The 19,687-nt window shown below is 44.6% G+C and overlaps 1 protein-coding gene across 6 annotated transcripts in view; it reads right to left on the bottom strand.

Annotated features, from left to right (window-relative positions):
• Positions 1-7,220, bottom strand: part of HnRNP-K (Heterogeneous nuclear ribonucleoprotein K) — an 83,655-nt gene extending 76,435 nt beyond the window's left edge. For 2 of the 6 annotated variants that reach the window (XM_067103032.1, XM_067103034.1), the window contains exon 1: positions 6,967-7,113. Coding sequence is in view for 2 of the 6 variants with exons in the window: in XM_067103027.1 (XP_066959128.1) it covers positions 6,967-7,074 (108 nt within the window). In the remaining 4 variants the exon portion in view is untranslated. Of the gene's footprint in view, positions 1-6,966 lie in introns of all 6 variants that reach the window. The other 4 variants (XM_067103027.1, XM_067103026.1, XM_067103031.1 and 1 more) reach the window with 4 other exon arrangements.
• Between the last annotated feature and the right edge of the window lie 12,467 nt (positions 7,221-19,687).

Genomic DNA, 19,687 nt, shown 5'->3' with positions numbered 1-19,687 from the left:
AGGGGAACAAGAAGGACTCGAACCCGACAGTCGATGCCAATGGATTCGGAGTCCACCTACGACATCCCAGAAGGAGTCGAGGTATAATCCCCATCCCTGTTCTTCCATCTTCTATGCCAAGGCCAGGGTAACATGAGAGATGGATCTAAGAGGGTATATCTCTATCCCACGACTCTCGTAGGGCGAGTGCAGAGCACGGACAGGAACCCTAAACAAGAGTCGCATGCCACCCAGGAAACAGTTCCCTGGGAGAGCATGACTGAAGAAGCTTCTCGTCCGTAGCTAACTCTCGACTGAGGAGACAAAGGCTACTTCAGATAGAAGACTAGGTCGCAAGGGCCTACGTTCTTCACAAATGAAAGGGAGAGAAGCAGCCCTCGGCGGAGAAGACCAGGAAGTCCAGACTTGAGGAGCGACTCTGACCCGAGAAGAAGTTCCGACAACGACACCACCAGCGAAGACAGATCCAGTCCCTGGGACAGTGTTGCACAGGACTTCAAGGGATATCCAGCTATATCCGTTGCCGCTCGGCGAGAAAGCCTGTGCTTGCAAGGAAAGCTGGAAAGTCTCCCAGTCCTGAAAACACAGGGATGTACTGCCTCAAGAACTGATTCTTGTGTAGCTGCACAGGAGGATGGGTCAAGCGGAATTCTTCTTGATGCCTCGGCAATCAGGTCGGATGAAGGCAAAGTCTTCAAGTATTTGTCTGTAACTCAGGGTGAGCAATGTTTGTGAACCCCTAGCGAAATGGGCAAATACGGAAGGAAAAAACGTCGATATTGAGTTTTCACCAAAAGACAGCATGCCTCAACAGAGCGGCCCCTGGTCTGGTATGAAGCAGCGAGAAAACACTACCGACTTGTGTGCAGGGAGGCAACAGAAGGACGGTAGGGATTTCTCAGTCCAGCAGTCTCTGCATGAATCTTCGTGAAGAAAGAGTGAGCAGCATGTTCCGTCCCGATCACTCAAACCCAAGGCCAGGCTTCCCTACCAATACATCCCCACCAGGAATGCATCTGGTTAACTGAGCTGTCAAGTGTGCAGTACAACAACACTCGAGTACCTTCAAATGTCGAGATGAAACAGGGGGAAAAAACGATTGTCTCCTGTTTATCGACAAATGCCACTACTGTGGTTTTGTTGTTCAACGAAACCCCATCCTGAATTCTCGGACAGCCAAAAGGCTGCCCTGAGCCCAGGACGGTGACGAGAAGGTACTAATCGTCTCGGTCACACAAATTCAAGACAAGGTCTTACCAGTGTGCGCCTATTCCTCAATCTGTGAATCCGTAAGTAGACACAAGATGTGAGGGGAATATGCAAGCACATTCAAAGGTTCCTACAATCAAGCATTAGCCTAACTCTTTCCTCATACATCGAAGAGGAAAGAACGGGGAAAAGGAAGCAGACTTCCATTTTCCACCATGGGGAAGCTTCTGCAAGATGACAGGGTACCGAGGCAATTACCTCTAGCCGGCTGGCATTTCCCGAATCGGGAGCACGGGAGAGGTGGTGGGATGAAAGTTCGATGGAAAGAATTGCAGAGACCTAAGGGAAATAGATACTTCTCCTGAAGGGATCCATTCCCCGGTCTCGGCAATGTCGCTGCCAGTTCCAGAGACTCGATAAGTATCATTTCGTCCAGGCATCAGCAGTTGCAATCTTCTTCTGAAGCCTAGGACTTCTTAGCTAAGGAGCTGACGGGGGCTGGCTTGAACTCAAGGTCAAGTTGAGATGACTAAGACCCAAAGTTCTTGGCCATTGTCCCAAAGGACAAGTCAGTGCCCTGGTGGGAACCTTGATTACCGGGGTATCTGGCAAATCTCTGAAAGAGAAAGGCAAAACCAAGTAAAGGTTCGTTCCCAAGGGGCGAGCCAACTCGGGACTTACGAAACCATAGATCCGAATTGGGACAAAGTCCTTCTTCTTAGCACCAGAATTGCCCAAAAAACTGCAGTTGGCAAGACCCTCCCAGGCAAGAATTCATATTCTGTCGAGGCAGGGGTGGAAGCTTGGTGTCTCGACCTGAATTAACTCCTTCGAAGAAAAGAATTCATCAGGTCGCGAATGCTCTCGGAAGCCAGGACCGCGGCGGTCCCTGACACTCTCGGCCCCTCGGAAACTGCAAGGGTTGCGAGTGATGAAGGTTATTCATTGGGGGAGCTGCGGTCCTGTCCCGGGGATCCTCGCGCCGATGAATCGGCGCGAAGTTCCCCGAGAAAACGGGGGTGATCGTATCTTGAAGAGGAAGACCGTCGCTGTTTCCGATGCGTCAAACTCCTGTACCTCTCCCCTTGGAGGGAGACCTTGACAGATCCCATGAAACCCTCCTCGGCTACCTGGTTATAATATGAGGGAATCGGGGGACCGATACCCAAAGCACGCCAGGCAGCCGAACTCCAAAAGAAAATTTCGTCGGAGCTCTCTCTGTCCATCTTGCGCCTCTCAGAACAACCGAGAGGAGAAGAGAACAGGTGAGGAGAAAAGAGTATCCCTACCTGTCCTGCCAGTATGATAAGCAGGAGAGGCGGACCGTGAGCGATAATCAACCGAACGAAATTACTGCCACACGGGGAAGGAAGAGCACTTGTGCCGTGGCAAAGTGCTTTCCTGGGAAGAGCAAAAAAGTTCACTCGAACATAGCCGAGAACCCGAATCGGAAAAAACCGAGTAGGGCCGAGCCGAGCCGATCAAGAGGACTCCCATGGTGAATCTCTTTCCTGCTTCTTCTGGGGTTCGAACCGAGAGGATCGAGACACCAGGCTGGGAACCCGAACGAGCACTGGCAAACACTTGGGGAGCGCTTGCGGTGCTGGCAGGAAGAGGAACCAAGACACCTGGGTGCCTCGGCCCTTTCTCTCGCACTGCTCCCGAACTGGGCCAAGGAAAATCTCTCCAGACCAGATCGGGATACTCGATATTCCATAGAATCTCGAGCACTCGAAGCGGCTCGCAAACGAGTGGCCAAAGCAGCCCCCATCTTAGAGGCGGAACCTCTAAGACTCGGGAAATGGAACGCAAACTGAGGTCTGCGCGCCCGCGGCTTCTGAAACACAAAACCCACAGCTATGCCAATTGCTTTCCTAACCCGAAGGTTGGGAAGAGCCAACGACTGACCCACTGCCTCCTCGGAAGGAGGCAGTCCCTAGACGTCCAAGGGCATCAAGGGCAAGAAGCAGCATTCCTTTCTTTCGGCCGATGGAGGTCTGTCCGATTCTCGGGACCCCCTTGGACCTCGGGAGAGGAAGGGAAGACGCAGCACAAGACGAAATCGAAGATAAGATGAAGACGGCGGCTACTTCCACAGGACGGCTTCCTTCACCTCCACTCCGACGTCTTCTACAGGATGGTGGACACGAAACATCGTACCCTCCAGGGTAGTCCGGCAGGAACACAACGGACGCAGCCAGGACACCACCACCAGGAGAAGCATGATCAGGACAGCCCATGCAGGAGCTACGGCAGCAATTCGGAAGGCAGGAGCTACTGCAATGGCCAGGAACATCACCTCAACAGGACCACTTCCTACATCTTCACGCCGACATCTTCTACAGGATGGCCGACATCGTAACCTCTGGGACAGCTGGCAGGAACGCAAGGAAGCGGCCCCGGGCACCACCGCCAGAAGCGGCAGGAATGATCAGGACAGCCGACGCAGGAGCTACGGCAAAGGTTCGGAGAGCAGGAGCTATGCAACGGCCAGGAACGTCACTTCCACAAGGCGACTTCCTTCCCTTTCACGCCAACATCTTCTACAGGATGGCTGACATCGTAACCTCCAGGCCAGCTGGCAGGAACACAACGGAAGCTGCCCCGGCACGATCACTAGGAGAAGAAGCGGGCACGATCAGGACATTCGATGCAGGAGCTACGTTAGCGGTTCGGAAGGCAGGAGCTACTGCAACGGACAGAATGTCATTTGAAAGTCACCAGCAGCGACAGGAGCGATCAGGGCGGCTGTGGCAGGAGACCAGGAGAGCAGCCCACAGACTGTCGTTGAGTTGACAAGAGCATAACACAGGGAACAGCAGGAGCAGATGGACCACAGATACGCAGGAAGCATTGCAACAGCATACATGAAAACCAGCAATGACAGCCTCGATCTACATCGGCGGGAACAGAGTCAGAGCGATCCCGACGTGGAAATATGTCATCTAATCAGGTATTGTGGTCGATCCTGAAGCAACACTGAATGAATGTCGGGACTGCTTCATGCAAGATATTCTTGATATATCCAGCCAACTACTGCTGTGTCTGCGATGCTCACTGTCAACCTGAAAGAAAAACAAAGATGATTAGTAGAGGGAGGCTCCTCCTGCTACAAGGGGAACAGCCCTGCGCAGCGGGAGGAGGTACTCTAGACGAGGCTGCTCGATCGCTCCCCCCGGCCCCGGTCTTCGACCGACGAGCGAGCGAAGAGGGCAAAGGAGAGAGGAAGAACCTACGGGAAGAGAAAAAAGGACAGAGGGGAGGCCACCAAGGGCGCCGTGGAAGCGGAACTTATCAACGACGCCCGTAACCTCCCACTCAGCCCACAAATCTCTAAGCGCAGGCGGCGAGTAACATTCAGCATAAGTAGGAAGAAATTAGTGATGCCCCTTACACACGGAGGGCGGAAGCCCAAGAAGGGAACTAACTCTTACGTCCCAATGGATGTAGGGGAGTGAAGATATTGCGTCCCAAACTATATCTCTGAAAGTACAGGGGCGCCTTCAGTATTTACGTAAAGGGCCGCTGGAGAGAAGCATTACCACTTGGTTACGCTACTCCAGTTATGCCCTTGGCCGTCAAACCCAAGACACAGGCAGGGAACGACGGCTTACGCAAGATTATCACAAATCGTGGGTTTGTATTAATAAAAATCAAACACACGTATATATAAACAAAAATACAGAAAGATCCCACCGGGAAAATAAGAGCTTAACGACAGTCAAGCGGAGAGAACAAAAACACGTCAGCAACGCATGATGGCCGAAGCAAAGTGGAATGTTTACATACGGCCAGGCGGGTATCCCCGCCTACCTGGAGGCAGTTACTGCCTAACCACCTTGCTCAAGAGTTTAACGGCCGTTTCCAGCCTACGCCTGAAAGTAATCCCTAATGTAAAGGACCGAGGGTTTCTATATTGTGTCGGAACAAACAATCATCCCAAAAAGCCCAAAGTCATCTTACATCAACTGTCACTCTCAAGTATATACACCCCTAAAGCGCTTCTAACAATGATTTACACATTTCAAAACATTGAAATTAATGTAAACACAGCAACATATCTATATAACACAAACTAAATAAATCTGTCCGTGAACATCAACACAGTCGCTTTCTCTCACAGCACTGAAGTTGTTCAGGTTTTTCTTCCTGCTACAGAGGGTACTTTTATATAAACAAACAGCAGCCCCTTACTATTAATATAAACTGCAGGACAGTAAAAGCTTCAGTATAATTTTTAGAGTTGAAAATGTAATTTAATAAAATATAGAAGCAGGACCAATAACAAATTTTATGTAGCTATACACTAAACATGGAAAATAAATATTTGAGTAAAATAATATAGGCAGTCCCCGGTTATCGGTGGGGGTTCCGTTCCCAACAGCGTGACGATAACCGAAAATCGGCGATAACAGCTCCGACAGCCGGAGATCGGTGTCAAAAATCCGGTTAGCATCGTCACTAGACAAGTGCCGTAAAACTGGATCTCCGATAACCGGGAACTGCCTGTAAATACAAATGAATGAAATTAGCCGAGGCACAGGCAAAAACCCTCGGATAGGAAGTCGTACAACAAGTAACCGGAGATTAGACTTTAAGCTGTTTTTCGATATTCAAGATTAAAGAAAATCGTGCGGCCTTCGGATGACGACAAAGTTAAATCTTTCCTAGAATGCCATATCCTCACCTTCCTGACCTGACTTAGGGCACCTTGCCCTGACCTGGCTGGGGGGGGGGTCTGGTCCCCCATTGTCCCCCTAAGTAACACTTAATATCAAGCACATGGACTGACCTAGGCTATGCCTTTATAGTAATATGCCTACCCATCTCCCTATTATTAACCCCATTATTACAAAGCCAGTTTATTACCAATCAATAACTAACCATATAATTAATTATGCCATATATGCCATATATGACCTTAATTAACCCAACTAAAACAAACCTAGATATTTAATCATCAATAACAAACCATATACTTAACTTACTGGAAAGTACATCATTTTGGACCTGAATTAATAACCCAGTCAACCCAATCATTATGAAGCCAGATAATTATCGATCAGTACTTAACCTGATAATCAACTTATGGTTAATGACACCATTCAGAACCTTATTTAACCCCCCTTTTTGGCGTCTGTGACACTAAAGGCCGCGACGCCAGATCGTCCCAATGCAATCAATCACCATAATCAGGTTACTATGGTTAATTACGGGTCGTAATTGGTGTAATTAACCACTGAACCAATTACGTGGTTACCTGATAATGTCACAGCGTAACATAACCTAGGCTAGGGCTAGCAGCTTAGGGCACGCTAGCCTACCCTAGGCTACGTCATAAGGAGGTTAATAAGGTTAATTACGGGTGATAATTACTCTAATTAACCGTGAAATTAACAACACAACCTTAATTAACCTCTAAATGGTTCATTGATGACGTCACGAGGTATTCCAAGGTAGGCTATACTACACGAGGTTCAACGGCAGACTCGCGCCCTTCGCCCCGCCCCCCGCCGCCCAGATTCCGACCCCGAAGATCACGCCCGCCGACAAGTCCGCCCGCGGTGTTGCCACACGACGAGCAGCAGAGGATTCAAAGCGAGAAAAACAATCGGGAGAATTCGCTCCCGGGAGAAGCCATTGCTACGTCACGAAAGCCTCCGTCCATCTCCTTCAGGAGGATTTATTTCGCCCTCCGGGGAGCGGAGGGACCCTTCGAAGGGCGTCCCCGGCTCCGCCGGGCCAGGCGGCACTTACTTTTGAAAGTGTCGAGTCGTCGAAGAGGAGGAGGAAGGGAAAAACCGACAGCACTTGATCTAAGTCGAGCCCCTTCGTCTTCTTCGGCCCCCAAACAACAACAAACATGGCGGCCGTGCGCAATCTTCCAACAACCACTTCTTCTTCTCTCTCCTTTTTTCTTCCGCTTCTTCTTCTCCTCCCTCCTTCACCCTCTCTCTCTCCCTCTGTCTCCCTCCACCGCGACCTTGAAATTAATATTAAAAATTACAGGAGTATAACGCCGCAACTTTATTAACGACGATAAAACTAGATTGTTCAATTATCAGCTTTCGTCTTTTTCCGTCACTGTCAAAATAACCAACCCGAATTTTTTCTTCTCCTCCCTCAATCTCCCTCTTTCTCCCTCCCTCCCTCCCCCGCGACCTTGAAATTAAAAATGAAAATTATATGAGTAACGCCATAACCTTATTAGTAACAACACAATTAGATTGATTGATTGTTATCTTTCGGCGTCTTCCTTCGCCGTCAAAATAACCATTCCTATTTTTTCTTGAAAATCTCTCTCTCTCTCTCTCTCTCTCTCTCTCTCTCTCTCTCTCTCTCTCTCTCTCTCTCTCTCTCTCTCTCTCTCTCTCTCGTAACCTTAAAGTAAACATCAAGGATAATATACACAACGCCATAACCTTATTAACAATGATAGTAGCATATCATCGAAGTATTACCTCTCGGCTGAATTCTTCTCCGTCAAAATAACCCTAGTCCTATTATCCGCTCTCTCTCTCTCTCTCTCTCTCTCTCTCTCTCTCTCTCTCTCTCTCTCTCTCTCTCCCCGTAACCTTGAAATGAATTTTAGAAATAATTTAAATGGCGCCATAACCCTATTAATGATAATGTAATTAAATTATTTTATTATTATTGATTATTATCTTTCTTCTTTCTCCTGTTCTTCTTCTTTTGTTTCTCCCGAAGAAATTCAAAACCTCGAAATAACTACCATTATCATTTATATATGAACTCCATTACTGTGCCGTCGATTTATATATTTATGTGCTTCGATTATTATCGGCGTTGATTCGCGTCTGCTTCTTCTTCTTCTTCCTCCTTCTCCGTCTTCGTAACCCTGGCCTAGACTTACTCCTCTCTCCTACGTTCTCTCGCTCTATATATATATATCTCTCTCTCTCTCTCTCTCTCTCTTTCACTCTACGATAACCATAAGCTTGAAACAAATATCTGAAATATATTTATAAACCACTCCATATGTCATTCCCCATAACACTATTAACCATTACGTAATTAAATAATTTTCTATCTTATGGTCTCTTCTCCCTCCCCCACCCCATCCCCCGAGAGCAATCACGATAACCCAAGTACGTTTGATCTCCCCTACGAAAATCATAACCTTGTAATAAAATTTTAAAAAATGTATATTAAATATTCCTAAACCATTCCATGTGTCATTCCCGTAACATTATTAAGCATTGCGTCATTAAATAATGATCCATTTTAATCTTCTCTCCCCTCCTTCTCTAATCCATGACGATAACCCAAGTACGCTCGGTCCCCCAACGAAAATCATAACCTCGAAATCAAATTTTAAAATATGTATATTAATCGCTTTAAGACCTTATTAGAAATTATATAATTAATTACAATAGTTATTCATAACATTTTATGCATTTGTAATCAACTTAAAAGCCGGAAAAAAGTATATTACAACTTCGACGCGAATTCCCGCAAATTGCCAAACGGTGCAGAAATGGCGTTCTCCTTCGCCCTCTCGGAACCGAAGCCGAAAATTCCGAGGGAATTCATCCAATTCCTAGAATTTGGAGGCGCGAGGAGGATTATGGGAGCAATGGAGTATTTTCCAAGCGCAGATCAGCAGCGTCTTATCGATTTTTTTTTCTCCTGAGGACTGCGCAGCTTGAAAAACCATACCGCCTGCCTGCGCCATCTTGCAATCGGCGCTCTTCATTCAAATGGCGTTCAGAGAGGCGATGGCATTTGGACTTATCTCTCCTCAGACGTCTGCTTATTTATTTGCTCATTTTATATATAATTATATATATTTATGTCTTAGAATTATGTGTGATTATAATTTGGAGTTATTTAATTGAATTTAATTACCCGATAATCGATTACTATCGAAGACGATTTGTTGTAGTCCAGTTGCGCGTTTCTCCAACTCGGTCTGGGTTGAATTATTATTATATATATATATAATATTTAATATATATATAATTTTCAATAGCCATAGGCTTATAGCGCCTTTCTGTTCCTCCTGTTAAACCTTTCAGGCATTTCCATTCCTCTTCTTACACCGTTCAGAACTTTGTATCACTCCTGTTACACCTTTCAAACCTTTCTGTTCCACCTGTTACACATTTCAGACCTTTCTGTTCCTCCTGTTACACCTTTCAAACCTTTCTGTTCCACCTGTTACAACTTTCAGACATTTCTGTTCCTCCTGTTACACCGTTCAGACCTTTATATCTCTCCTGTTACACCTTTCAGACCTTTCTATTCCTCCTGGTACACCTTTCAGACCTTTCTACTCCTCCTGTTACACCTTTCAGACATTTCTGTTCCTCCTGGTACGCCTTTCAGACCTTTATATCACTACTGTTACACCTTTCAGACCTTTCTACTCCTCCTGTTACACCTTTCAGACATTTCTGTTCCTCCTCTTACAAATTTCAGACCTTTCTATTCCTCCTGTTATGCCTTTCAGACCTTTCTGTTCCTCCTCTTACACCTTTCAGACCTTCTATTCCTCCTGTTACACCTTTCAGACTTTTTTATTCCTCCTCTTACACCTTTCAGACCTTTATATCACTCCTGTTACACCTTTCAGATCTTTATATCACTACTGTTACACCTTTCAAACCTTTCTGTTCCTCTTGTTACACATTTCAGACCTTTCTGTTCCTCCTGTTACACCATTCAGACCTTTATATCACTCCTGTTACACCTTTCAGACCTTTCTGTTCCTCCTAGTACACCTTTCAGACCTTTCTACTCCTCCTGTTACACCTTTCAGACATTTCTGTTCCTCCTCTTACACCTTTCAGACCTTTCTGTTCCTCCTAGTACACCTTTTAGACCTTTCTGTTCTTCCTGTTACACCTTTCAGACCTTTCTATTCCTCTGTTACACCTTTCAGACCTTTTTTTATTCCTCCTCTTACACCTTTCAGACCTTTATATCATTCCTGTTACACCTTTCAGACCTTTCTATTCCTCCTGTTACACCTTTCAGTTTGTCCTGTTACACCTTTCAGGCTTTTCTGTTACTCCTGTTACACCTTTCAGACTTTTCTGTTTTTCCTCTTACACCTTTCAGACCTTTTTATTCCACATGTTACACCTTTCAAATCCTTTTTTTCCTCCTCTTACTCCTTTCAATTCTTTCTATTCATCCTCTTACACCTTTCAGACCATTTTATTCCTCCTTTTACGCCTTTTAAATCTTTCTATTCCTACTGTTACACCTTTCAGACCTTTCTGTTCCTTCTGTTACATCTTGCAGACCTTTTTTATTCCTCCTCTTACACCTTTCAATCCTTTCTATTGCTCCTGTTATGCCTTTCAAACCTTTCTATTGCTCCTGTTACACCTTTCAGACCTTTCTACTCTTCCTGTTACACCTTTCAGACCTTTTTTTATTCCTCCTGTTACACCTTTCAATCCTTTCTGTTGCTCCTGTTATGCCTTTCAGACCTTTCTATTGCTCCTGTTACACCTTTCAGACCTTTCTATTCCTCCTGTTACGCCTTTTAGACCTTTCTATTCCTCCTGTTACACCTTTCAGACCTTTCTATTCCTCCTTTTACACCTTTCAGACCTTACTATTGCTCCTGTTACACCTTTCAGACCTTTCTGTTCCTCCTGTTACACCTTTCAAACCTTTTACTGTCAATTTCATTTTCATCACTGAATGACCTCATAGATCCTAGTGCGTGGCCTTTGGCCTACAATCTATATTCAAGTTATTTTAAGTTAAAGTTAGCCATGATCGTGTGTCAGGCACCACCATAGGTGCCAACAACACAGGCCACCACCAGAGGGCTGTTGCTACTCTCTCTCTCTCTTGAAATCTTTTAAAGTCTCTCTCTAAAAGTGTGGACACAAAAAGTGCTGACAGAAAAAGTGTTGACAGAAAAAGTGCAGACAGGATAAAGTGCAGACAGAAAAAGTGAGGACAGAAAAAGTGCAGACAGGAAAAGTGTGGACAGAAAGTGCAGACAGAAAAAGTGTGGACAGATAAAGGTGTGGACAGAAAACTTGCAGACAGAAAAAGTGTGGGCAGAATAAAGTGCGGAAAGAAAAAAGTGCCGACAGAAAGTACTGAGAGAAAGTGAAGATAGAAAAAACTTGGAACAAAAAAAAGTGCAGACAGAAAAAGTGCTGGCAGAATAAAGTGCAGACAGAAAAAGTGTGGGCAGAAAAAAGTGTGGACAGAAAGAGTGCGGACAGAGTATGGACAGACAAAAGTGTGGACAGAAAAAAGTGCGGAAAGAAAGAATGTGGACAGAAAGTGTGCAGACAGAAAAGGTGCAGATAGAAAAGTGTGGACAGAAATGCAGACAGAAAAGTGTGGACAGAAAGAGTGCAGATAGAAAAAAGTACAGACAGAAAAAAGTGCGGACAGAGAAAGTGCAGACAAAAAAGAGTGTGGACAGGAAAGTGTGGACAGAAAAAGTGTGGACAGAAAAAGTGCAGACAGAAAAATTGCAGGCAGAAAAAGTGCTGGCAGAATAAAGTGCGGACAGAAAAAGTTCGGACAGAAAGTACCAACAGAAAGTGGGGATAGAAAAAAATTGGGGCAGAAAAAGTGCAGGCAGAAAAAAGCACAGACAGAAGAAGTATAGACAAAAAGACTGCAGACAGAAAAAGTGCGGACAGAAAAAAGTGCAGGCAGAAAAGTGTGGACAGAAAATAGTGTGGACAGAAAAGTGTGGATAGAAAAAGTGTGGACAGAAAAAAGTGTGGACAGAAAAATTGCAGACAGAAAAAGTGTGTGCAGAATAAAGTGTGGACAGAAAAAGTGCTGATAGAAAGTACCGACAGAAAGTGTGGATAGAAAAAAATTGGGACAGAGAATAGTGCGGACAGAAAAAAGTGCAAACAGAAAAAGTGCGGTCAGCAAAAGTTGTGGACAGAAAATAGTGTGGACACAAAAAGTGCGAACAGAAAAAGTGCGAACAGAAAAAGTGCGGTTAGAGAAAAGTGCAGACAGAAAAAGTGTGGACAGAAAAATGTGTGGACAGAAAAAAGTGTGGACAGAAAAAGTGTGGACAGAAAAATGTGTGGACAGAAAAAGTGCAGAGAGTTTTTTTTTTTTTTTTTTTTTTTAAAGCAGAGGAGTTATCCAGAATTGTGATTTCTTTAAATCACCGTATGATCAAAATTTATGATCAAAATTTTGCAGTCTCTTTCTCTTCTTCTTTCTCCGAGCTTTCTCTCTCTCAGTCTCTCTTTCTCTCCTTCTTTCTCTCTCTCTCTTCCTCAGTCTCTCTCTCTCTCTCTCTCTCTCTCTCTCTCTCTCTCTCTCTCTCTCTCTCTCTCTCTTTTCTCAATCTCTCCCCAATCTTTCTCTCTCTCTCTCAATCTGTTTCTTCTTGCTCTCTCTCTCTCTCTCTCTCCTTCTTTCTCTCCCTCAATCTCTCTCTCTTTCTCTCCCTCAATCTGTCTCTCTCCCTCTTTATCTCTCTCAATCCCTCTCTCTCTCCCTCAATCTGTCTCTCTCTCTCTCTTTCTCTCCCTCAATCTGTTTCTCTCCTTTCTCTATCTCCCTCTTTCTCTCCCTCAGTCTCTCTCTCCCTCTTTCTCTCTCCCTCGTTCTCTCCATCAATCTCTCTCTCTCTCTCTCCATCAATCTCTCTCTCTCTCTCTCTCTCTCTCTCTCTCTCTCTCTCTCTCTCTCTATTAATGAAATTAAAAATGGATCAGCAGCAGGACCAGATGGAGTACCTGCCATATTGTTAAAGAAAGTGGTTCATTCAATTGCAAAGCCGCTAGCAATATTATTAAGACAAAGTATAGATACAGACAAGATTTATGATGAGCATAAATTAGCATATATTACTCCTACTTTCAAAAGTGGTTCAAGACTAGAGGCAAGTAATTATAGGCCTGTGAGTCTGACATCTCATATTATGAAAGTATATGAAAGGGTAATGAAAAAAATATAATGAAACATTTAATGAAAAATAGATTGTTCAATATAGGACAACATGGTTTTGTACCGGAAAAAGTACACAAACCCAACTGTTAGTCCACCATGAAAGCATATATAAAAATATGATAAATGAAAAAGATACAGATGTGGTTTACCTAGACTTTGCAAAAGCTTTTGACAAGGTAGATCATAATATATTAGCGAAAAAAAAAATTAGAAAACATAACATTGTTGACAAAGTAGGAAGATGGATAAAAGAATTTTTGCAAAATAGAAAACAGATAGTGATTGCAAACGATGAGAAATCGGATGAAGCTACGGTAATATCCGGTGTACCACAGGGTACGGTGTTAGCTGCATTGCTGTTTGTGATTATGATTGCAGACATAGACAGTAATGTTAAGGACTCAGTAGTAAGAAGTTTCGCAGATGACACAAGAATAAGTAGAGAAATTGCTTGTGATGAAGATAGGAACTCGCTACAAAGAGACCTAAACAAAATATATAAATGGGCAGAGATAAATAGGATGGTATTTAACTCTGATAAATTTGAATCAATGAACTATGGTGATAAAGTAGGAATGCTATATGCATATAAAGGACCTAATAATGAGACAATCACAAACAAGGAAGCAGTTAAAGACCTTGGTGTGATGTTGAATAGAATATGTTATGCAATGATCAAATAGCAATTCTATTGGCAAAATGCAAAGCAAAAATGGGAATGTTGTTCCGGCACTTCAAAACAAGAAAAGCTGAACACATGATTATGCTTTATAAAACGTACGTACTAGTCCACTTGAATATTGCAATATAATATGGTACCCACACTACCAAAAGGATATTGCACAAATAGAGAGTGTACAAAGGTCATTTACAGCTAGAATAGAAGAAGTTAAGGACCTTGACTACTGGGAAAGACTACAATTCTTAAATTTATATAGTCTTGAAAGGAGAAGAGAACGCTACATGGTAATTCAAGCATGGAAACAGATAGAAGGAATTACCGAAAACATCATGGAACTAAAATTATCAAAAAGAGCAAGCAGAGGTAGATTAATAGTGCCAAAAACTATACCAGGAAAATTAAGGAAAGCACACAGGACATTAATCCACCACGCACCAGCATCGATAATGCAGCGTCTATTCAATGCGCTACCAGCTCATCTGAGGAACATAACAGGAGTGAGCGTAGATGTGTTTAAGAATAAGCTCGACAAATATCTAAGATGCATCCCAGACCATCCAAGACTGGAAGATGCAAAATATACCGGAAGATGCGTTAGCAACTCTCTGGTAGACATCAAAGGCGCCTCACACTGAGGGACCTCCTGGGGCAACCCGAACGAATTGTAAGGTCTGTAAGGTCTGTAAGGTCTTTCCCTCAATCTACAAGAGGTGAGTATTAGAAGACCCTCACTCTATTGCCATGAAACTCTCAGCCGGCCGTGGTGACCTGTGTCGTAGCGTTGCCAGAAGCACGATCACGGCTGACTTTAACCTTAAATAGAGTAAAAAAAATAAGCAGAAACGAAAAACAACTTAAACAAACACAAAGAAGGAGGAATATGAGGAGGAAGAGAAGAGGAAGAGGAGGCGTTCCAGAGGAAAGTCCCGCCTAATACTACTACTACTCCTCCCTCCCCGAGAGAGGCAGTCCTCTTTGAACAGTGGTTGTCTCCGGACGTTCGTTCCTCGGAACTCCGTAATATCCCGGTGTTACCATTGAAATAACTACGATTCCGACTAAATCAGCCTCTCCTCTCAGTCGACCTGACGCCCTTCGTGTCCCTCGGAAGTCGGCAACGGCTGCGCAGATGCGGGCAGGAAGGAGGACCAAAACGGGGCGGTGGCTTCCGCCGATGGAGGCTCATCGTCAGCCCCGAGAAATCGCGTGAAATCGCGAGAGTTTGTTTACCTTTGACACGTCGAGTTTGGGTGAGAAAAGACGCTGGCTTTAGGGTAGGTTTGATTTTTGCCGGTTTTATCATTTCCGATGTAATTTTTGTGCGTTTGAATCGTAAGCTGTGGTGTAGAGAATATGGCAGGGGAGTTGGTTATCAGTTTTGGCTGTGAGTTTGTGCTGTATGACGGAGATTACCGGCTTGAAATCTGATGGACTTGGAGCCGAGGGTGTATTCAAGTAATTATGTGTAGGGGATGATGAACTCCATAAAATAAAAACAAAAGATTTCACTGACAACATTTAAGTTAAATTTTTTGTGTGTATGCATTCATTAGCCCCTCTTTACCTTGTAAAGCACTTGAACCCATCATAGAACCCCCTCCTTACAAAGAAAAATAGCCATTCTTTGTTCCGACACAATATACAAACCCTCGGTCCTTTACGTTAGGAATTACTTTCAGGCGTAGGCTGGAAACGGCCGTTAAACTCTTGAGCAAGGTGGTTAGGCAGCTCTGACTGTGTTCCCGCCGTTGTAGATCGATCGCTGTCATTGCTGGTTTTCGTGTATGCTGTTGCAATGCTTCCTGCGTATGTGTGGTCCATCTGCTCCTGCTGTTCCCTGTGTTATGCTCTTGTCAACTCGACGACAGTCTCTGGGCTGCTCTCCTGGTCTCCTGCCGCAGCCGCCCTGATCGTTCCTGTCGCCGCTGGTGACTTTCAAATGACATACTGTCCGTTGCAGTAGCTCCTGGCTTCCGAACCGCTAACGTAGCTCCTGCATCGAATGTCCTGATTGCGCCCGTGGGTAGCTTGAATTCTGTGAATCACGAGCGCTCTCCTTACGAGAGGCACAGGACGAGAGAAAGTGCCGAGACACCCAGTTGTCTGGTTGCCAAGACGCCAGGTGTCTCGATACTGCCCGCCAGCTGCTTTGGTTGCTCGGGCGGGCTTCATTCTTGTGTTTCGAACTTTAGGGTTCGAGCATGCAAGATAGCAGACACAGAATTCCCCTTTGAACCTTCTTCTCGAGAGGCCTTGGCCTCGAAGGAGTTTAGAGTTCGGGAAACTAGCAATTGTTCACAGCAGACGAGTCCAGCCTGCCCTATTACGATTGCGTTCGCGCAGTTGGCTCGGCTCGGCCCCCGGTTGCACTTACGAGACTGGCTCGGCTCGCCCCCCTGCCTCCCAGTCCGCCACATACCAACCACTTGGATCGCGTTCGCGTGATTGGCTCGGCCCTACTGTGTTTTTTCCGATTCGGGTTCTCGTCTATGTTCGAGTGAACTTTTTGCTCTTCCCAGGAAAGCGCTTTGCCACGGCACAAGTGCTCTTCTTCCCCCATGTGGCAGTAATCTCCTTCGGTTGATTATCGCTCACAGTCCGCCTCTCCTGCTTATCTTACTGGCAGGACAGGTAGGGATATTCTCTTCTCCTCTCGGTTGTTCCGAGAGGCGCGAGACGGACAGAGAGAGCTCCGACGAAATTTTCTTTTGGAGTTCGGCTGTCTGGCATGCTTTGGGTATCGGTTCCCCGATTCTCTCGTATTATAACTGGGTAGCCGAGGAGGGTTTCATGGGATCTGTCAAGGTCTCTCTTCAAGGGGAGAGGACAGGAGTTTCACACATCGGAAACAGCGAGAGTCTTCCTCTTCAAGTTACGATCGCCCCCGTGTTTTCGGAGAACTTCATGCCGATTCGTTGGCGCAAGGATCCCCGGGACAGGACCGCGGCTCCCCCATTGAATAACCTTCATCGCTTGCAACCCTTGCAGTTCCAGAGGGGCCGAGAGTGTCGTGGACCGCCGCAGTCCTGGCTTCCGAGAGCGTTCTCGACCTGATGAATTCTTTTCTTCAAAGGAGTTAATTCAGGTTGAGACACCAAGCTTCCACCCCTGCCTTGACAGAATATGAATTCTTATTGCCTGGGAGGGTCTTGCCGACTGCAGTTTTTTGGGCAATTCTGGTGCTAAGAAGAAGGACTTTGTCCCAATTCGGATCTCTGGTTTCGTAAGTCCCGAGTTGGCTCGACCCTTGGAAACGAACCTTCACTTGGTTCTGCCTTTCTCTTTCAGAGATTTGCCAGATACCCCAGTAATTAAGGTTCCCACCAGGGCACCTACTTGTCCTTTGGACAATGGCCAAGAACTTTGGGTCTTAGTCATCTCAACTCGACCTTGAGTTCAAGCCAGCCCCCCTCAATTCCTTAGCTAAGAAGTCGTAGGCTTCAGAAGAAGATTGCAACTGCTGATGCCTGGACGAAATGATACTTATTGAGTCTGGAACTGGCAGCGACATTGCCGAGACCTGGGAATGGATTCCTTCAGGAGAAGTATCTATTTCCCTTAGGTCTCGGCAATTCTTTCCATCGAACTTCCATCCCGCCACCTCTCCCTTGCACCTGATTCGGGAAATGCCAGCCGGCAAGAGCTAATTGCCTTGGTACCCTGTCATCTTGCAGAAGCTTCCCCATGGTGGAGAAAGGAAGTCTGCTTCCTTTCCTCCGTTCTTTCCTCTTCGATGTATGAGGAAAGAGTTAGGCTAATGCTTGATTGAAGGAACCTTCGAATATGCTTGCATATTCCCCTCACATCTTGTGTCTACTTACGGATTCACAGATTGAGGAATAGGCGCACACTGGTAAGACTTTGTCTTGAATTTGTGTGACCGAGACGATTAGTACCTTCTCATCACCGTCCTGGGCTCAGGGCAACCTTTTGGCCGTCCGAGAATTCAGGATGGGTTTTGTGGCACTCACTGGTTTCGTTGAACAACAAAACCACAGTACAGGTAGTGCTCGAGTTACGATAATTCGACTTACGATAATTCGCTTTTACGATGGGATTAGCAATTAATATCGATACGAGAATATTTTGAAAATGTACGTATTTTTAAATTTCGCGGGCGACTGGCGCAGGCAACAACGTACAATCAGGCAGCGTATGGTGTACGATACGTTGGCCCGAGAGGCTGGAATAGGTACATTAATTCAATGAGCTGACCTCACTTGCCCTCGTGTCCGAAGTTAAAATAGGTCAGTGTTCGTTTGCAATTTTTGTGCGTTTGTAAATACAGGTAGTGCACCAGTGACGATAATTCGTCTTACGATAATTCGAGTTTACGATGGAGTTAGCAATTAATACCGGCACGACAATATTTAGAAAATATTTTTAAATTTCGAGGGCACAAGCAACAGCGCATACTACAATTGCCGTGAGAATCAGGCAGCAAGGAAGACCAACTTACAATAGACCAACTTCTTTTTCTCCATCTCTTTATTCCATCTTCTAGTTAAAAAAGTAAGAGAATAATAAAAGCATTGTTAGTAACCTTATACTCTTGCGAAAATGCGTACAGCCATAAACAACCGAACGATACTCTGTTGTTTTGCTAATAACCGAATCGGATAACAACTGTTTTGCTTGTATTTCAACCATCGTATGGTTAAACAATTATCGTAGTTATGTTAAAAATGACGTTAAGTACTGATATGTTTTTACACTACCCTTATCCGCTTTGGAGAAAAGATCGGCAAGGAAATATACTGCTGCAGTAAAATTAAGCTGCAAGTTGTAGCTGACGCTGAGAAAAGAATGTTCAAGCTGCTAATGACTGTAAATTATCGTACATTGGCAACATGGATGAAACTCGACCGCAAATAAAATTGGAAAGTATTTTAATCAAAACTACTGGACATGAAAGAACACATATTACTGGTGTTTTCACGCTGATAAAAGATACATACGAAAAGCTTGTGGTATGATGATGAAATCGAGAAAATAGCGAACGGAATCTTGATTTTTTTTGTTTACACAAAACAAACGGCCAGCCGCCAACGTCATCTACTAACGAAAAAAATGGCTAAAATAATTTCACAACGAGACATATTTAAGTTATATTTCGACATAAAAACACTTCGTATAACGAAAAATACATATGTCCCTTATAAATAAAGTATCTAGAGATTCATTTATGCTAACTAGAAGCAAGAAATGCCCACTGAACCGAGTTAAATGCATCGAAATAAAGACCGCGTGATCGATTCCGAAACCAAAACATTTGATCGCTGTGATCGGAATTTATAATGCAAAAGCAGTATAAGAATATTTACGATTGGATACAGTGTAGTAAAGCATAACTTTTTAAAAGATCCATGGAAAAGATGCACATTTGTTATTTTGATGTTTGTATAATATGGCGGTGTTATGTGAAAATAGAATACAGTATAATGTTGGCTAGGCTACCGTATATGATATACGAAAGTGCAGGCCAGGCCTTGTTTGTTATTCAGTTTCTCTTTATACTGACTTATCATGTCAGTCTGCATTGAACCTGCAGAATTAGCTGACACTAATAATTATTATACCATATATGTATAAAGTATACTGTGTAGTGTAGGCTAGGCTACCATATATGTATAGATGGTATTGATTACCCTAGTGTAGGCTAGGCCATATTCGAGTTACGATTTTTTCAACAAACGATGGGTTTTTTGGAACCTAACCCCATCGTAAGTAGGGGAATACCTGTAGTGGCATTTGTCGACAAACAGGAGGCAATCGTTTTTTCCCCTGTTTCATCTCGACATTTGCAGGTACTCGAGTGTTGTTCTATTGCACACTGACAGCTCAATTAACCAGATGCATTCCTGGTGG

The sequence above is a fragment of the Macrobrachium rosenbergii genome, unplaced genomic scaffold (assembly GCF_040412425.1).
Source record: "Macrobrachium rosenbergii isolate ZJJX-2024 unplaced genomic scaffold, ASM4041242v1 171, whole genome shotgun sequence".
Classification (NCBI taxonomy): domain Eukaryota; kingdom Metazoa; phylum Arthropoda; class Malacostraca; order Decapoda; family Palaemonidae; genus Macrobrachium; species Macrobrachium rosenbergii.
This window is presented reverse-complemented; position numbering and strand designations above follow the sequence as displayed.